Source organism: Octopus bimaculoides, chromosome 6, assembly GCF_001194135.2.
Source record: "Octopus bimaculoides isolate UCB-OBI-ISO-001 chromosome 6, ASM119413v2, whole genome shotgun sequence".
Lineage (NCBI taxonomy): Eukaryota > Metazoa > Mollusca > Cephalopoda > Octopoda > Octopodidae > Octopus > Octopus bimaculoides.
In genome coordinates, this window is record NC_068986.1 from 39,197,178 (window position 1) to 39,202,073 (window position 4,896).

A 4,896-nucleotide genomic window follows, 5' to 3' on the forward strand; every position below is an offset into this window, starting at 1 on the left:
GAATTTTTTTAGAGACACTTTCAAATTTATCAGAATATCGGACTGAGGATTGGAATAGGGATTTTTCATTCTCTTAACCATGAAACGATCGTATCCGGTTAACTAAAGACTTGTTTTGTTTATGCTTTCCCCTCCGGTTTTTTGTTCTATGTGTGCCATAAATATCGCCATCCATTTAGAGAAAAATTTGTAGTTTAGAATCAGTAGTTCTTTGACTGCTATTTCTAAATTTTCAGTATGTTGGAGAAGCAACTCAATGTTAATCCCTGTATATTTATGATGATAAATGTTTTTACCGATAAAGGTTTTTTCATACTGAACTACTTGGCAAAATTGTTAATTATTAATTCTATTATTAATTGACGATTCCCTGCCCTTATTCTTGTATATTTGTATTTCACTTCAGCTTTATTATTGTTCTTATTTTATGTCCTTTGTCTGGAAATCTTTCATTACACATCCTGGGACCTCTTCAGCAACTCTCCATCCCACATGTCTTCTCCTGTTCTGTTTAGTCTATACTGTCTGTCAATGGTGTGTATCCTTATCTGTGCATGCAAATGCATCTCTATGTGCGTGTGATTGTGTGTGTGTGTGTGTGTATACACATCTCTATGTGTTTTGTGTGTGTGTATATGGGTTTGCTTACTATACTGTTTGTATCCATGCCCTTATTTATCTGTCTATTTTTTTCCTCATGTTATCTTAAGTATGTGTATGTGTGTCTTTTGTGTGTGTGTTTATGGGTTTATGTATTATACTGTTTTTCTCCCATTGTGTCTTGCGTCATCATGTTGTGTAGTATGGTGGGGGGTGTTATTGTTCCATTTGTGCTTTCTGCTGAGGCTTGGTCTGTCTATTATTATGTGTGTGACCTTTGCAATCTAAGTGTCATGTCTGTTCTATGCATTGATAATACTTTAACACCTGTGTTATTAATTGAGCCTCTATGTTCTGATTGAGCATGTTGGTAGAGCACTAACGAGCTTTTCTCCTCTTTGAGTTCCCACCATTGTTCACCTATCTGCTCTCTTATGCTACATGCTGTCTTCCCAATGTAAGTTGTTGTCTTGTTTCTGCACTGTCCCTCAGTATCTCTCAGCTGTCATGGATACAAACAACATAGTAAGCAAATCCATACACACACACACACACACAAACACAGAGATGTATGCATACACACACACACACACACAGATGCAAATGCATGCGCAGATAAGGATACACATCATAGAAAGACAGAATGGACTAAACAACAGGAGGAGACGTGGGATGGAGGGTCACTGAAGAAGTCACAGGATGTGTGATGTGATGAAAGATTTCCAGACAATGCACATAAAATAAGAACAATAATAAACAAGTGATGAATGAATATATAGTGCGTGTGTTAATTTGGCAAGGAAAAAAAAAATGACCATCCTGAAATATAACAATTTATCTATTTATATTTTAAAAATTTCTTTTCTTTTACTCACATTTCTTAACATAAATAACAGATACCCTAGTGTCTTCTGAGAAGGAACTACAAAATTAGTCTTGCAAAGATGCTAAATTTTAGTTTCTCCTAGGTGCCACCAACACTACAGGTTCATTTTCTTTAAAAGTAATCTCTTGTAGAAATGGTGCTCATATTTTATAACCAAGAAAACATTAGCCATTTTAACAGGTAGAAAAATTATAGAAAAGAAATATTTTTCTAAATGACAAAAAAAAAAAAAAAAAAAAAAAAAAATCATTTCAGAAATTTTCTTGTTAATTGCAGTAGGATATATTTTGGTAATTACAGTATTATTTTTGGTGAAGTAAGACAAATATGACCTAATTCTTCCAGGTCTAAACCTGGAAAACCATATTAAAAATTCCCAAGAAAATAAATAGAATACCTCATAGACGTTTGAAATGTCCCGTCCTTTAGACAATTCCTTCAATGAAGTGAGGAAAACTCCAATTAAGTCATGACTATAGAAATAAAGAAATAAAATATGATAGCGCTTCAAAAGTAAAATCAAATAAATAAATGAAAATCAAAATTTAATAAAAAAATTACACATTACTTTCATTTTGAAGAAATAATATTGATTTCAAAATCTTAGCATTAATATTGATTTCCAAAATGTTATTAATTTTCAGTATTTAAGTGCATTATTACGACTTCCTTTTAAATAAAGCACATATTAAATACTTCATCCAAATTTAACGAATGGATCCATATTTTAGCATTCTATTAACTAAAAATGTTTTCCAACTTCTGAATATATAAATAGGGCAATGTTAATTAAAAAAAAAAAATGGCTCAACAAACATAAATATTTTTAATTCAGATATTTTCACATTACAAAGGATAAAAATGTAAACCAACTGTTTCAGGAAACAGATGTGTAAGATAATATTCATAAAATGTAGCAGAAAGTTTGATATTTAAATTTAGTACAAAACAGAAATGAAAGTGAATATTTTTAGATCAGAAGACTGAACACATAAAGAAAGTTTCTTGGTTTCAATTTTTGAATAAAAATCTGGTTTTTAGACATTATAAGCACCAATATGAAATAGCACCATAATCATTTGAAAAGTAATAGATACATGGTTTGTGTCTCATCATTGATCTGGTTTCCTTTTCTCTCCTTCAAATTGGTGTTTATAATGTCTAATGTTGCTAAGAAGCTTGCTTCCTAACCATGTGGTCTAGAGTTCAGTCCCACTGTAGAGCATCTTGGGTGAATGCTTTCTATTATAGTCCTGGGCCAGTCAAAGTCCTGTGAATGGGTTTGGTAGACAGGAACTGAAAGAACCCCATCATATATTTACATGTGTGTATGCGTGTGTGTGTGCATACTTGTCCAGACATCATATGATGGTTGTAAATGAGAGTCATTGACATACAAGTGCGGGTGTTCATTTCCAGTGTTCCATGTAAAACACATCGGGCTTGGAAGCAGGTGAGGGTTAGTGACAGGAAGAGCATCTGGTTGAAGAAAATCTGCCTCAACAAATTTTGCTTGACCGATGCAAGCATGGAGAATTGAACTTTAAATGATGATAACTGAAAATCTTAACAAATAATTACTTAATGTATTTATTGCATTTCTGAATGTTATAAGAAACTTTTTTTTATTTACATTTAAATCAAACTTTCAATCAGTTCTTTTCAGCTTGAAAAAAATACATCTAAATATGTCACATATCAAGATGTTTCTATCAATTAATGCTATATATGAAAGCATATTTAAGTTTAGGTCAGTCATGGACAAACTGTGACCCACAGAACTTTCTGAATGGCATGCCATTGAAAAATTACCTTGGATTTCTTTAGTAGTGCAGCTCATATGATGAAGAGCCATATCTCATATGGCTCGCTTCCAAGAAAGGTCATCCATGCATGGTTTGGGATATACTTGGTCTTCGTGAAGTTTTATATTAAAATTCTAAGTTCATGAGAGCATGTGCTGGCAATCAAGGATTGCAATTCAAAAACTATTTTTGTCTTCATTTTACCACACATAGTATAATCAAATTAATGTGCTCTCATCTTGAATTGTTCTATAACTTTAAGGTGACCAGCAAATAAGCAGATAGATTGGATGGGTGGAACAAGATCATAGAGATTATAAAATGAAATGACAATCCTCCACCCTTTCACCAAACAAACTTTTCATGCTTCAGTCACCACACATAAACCTCAAATTACTTCACAGCATGTCCAAACATGTTTCAAACATTTACATAGGTTTCCCATTAGTCTTAAATATGCTTTATATGAAATAAAACATTTTTGTGTCAATTTTGCTGATGCAATCATTCTAATAAACATATAAATGCAGTAAATATGTTTGGTGCCAAACATAAATGTTTTTGTTATGTTCCTATAAGCTACTACATTAGTTAATCCAAGAAAAGATCACTTATGTAGCTACTCCAACTGTTAGAAACATCAGCCAAAATCTCCATTAAATTTAAACATTTACTACCTTTTTTAAAAAAACAATTAATAGTATTATCTTGCATATGTTCAGCTCTGATCATGGCTGAAATACTTTGACTATGGGTTTAATGGATCAGGGATAAATTGGTGTGAGGGCTAAACAACAATATTAGCCTTTCAAATAATGCAACACTTATTAACTACAAAACAATAGTTCTTAAAGGGGTGCAGAATCAAAGTATGTCCTTTAACTCCAAATTGCAGTTGCTGTATACATATCTTGACAAACAGGTATATTTTTACCAGCATAGAAAAAAAAAAATATTCTATGAAAATCTCAACTTTGATATTGCTTATAAAATTTTGTTAATTAATCAATTAATTTCTTCAAGATCAAGTCCTGTGATTACCTTTTGCATAATTATATAAATTCTGAATAATTTTAGCCAATCAAAAGCTACCATTATACACCTGACAGTAAATCTCACATCAGTGTCTGTTTTAAATGTGTGTGTAACAAGCAAAGTTGTAGCTTTCCCTGTTTTCATTGTAACAAGAATGCTGCACGTGTGAGGCTGAGACACTTTCACTATCACAACCATCACCACAAGTTTTGATGAGAATCACATTGTGACAGATAACTATCATGCAGAAAAATGCTGGCCGATTCCTTGTTTACTGATTGGCTAAAAATGATCAAACTTTGAAACCTCTAGCATTTTTCTGAATTTTTTCTCTGGAGTAAATGAAATCCAAATTTGGATTTACTTTGAAAAATTACATCAATGTACCAAATTCGAAAATGTTCACTTAATTTTAAAATTTCCAAATCTGTGACAGCAGCCAAAAAGATGTGTGTGTGTGTGTGTGTGTATGTGCGTGTATGTATGTATGTATGTATGTATGTATATATATATATATATGTTGTTGTACTTGGGGATGGTCATATTGCCAGTTTAGCCAATAAATATATA

The 4,896-nt window shown here is 32.1% G+C and overlaps 1 protein-coding gene across 2 annotated transcripts in view; it reads right to left on the reverse strand.

The window, feature by feature from the left end:
- Positions 1–4,896, reverse strand: part of LOC106882052 (copine-8) — a 263,320-nt gene that overhangs the window by 37,314 nt on the left and 221,110 nt on the right. For both annotated transcript variants that reach the window (XM_052968690.1, XM_052968691.1), the window contains one exon: positions 1,884–1,959. In XM_052968690.1, the coding sequence (XP_052824650.1) occupies positions 1,884–1,959 (76 nt within the window). The remainder of the gene's footprint in view (positions 1–1,883; positions 1,960–4,896) is intronic.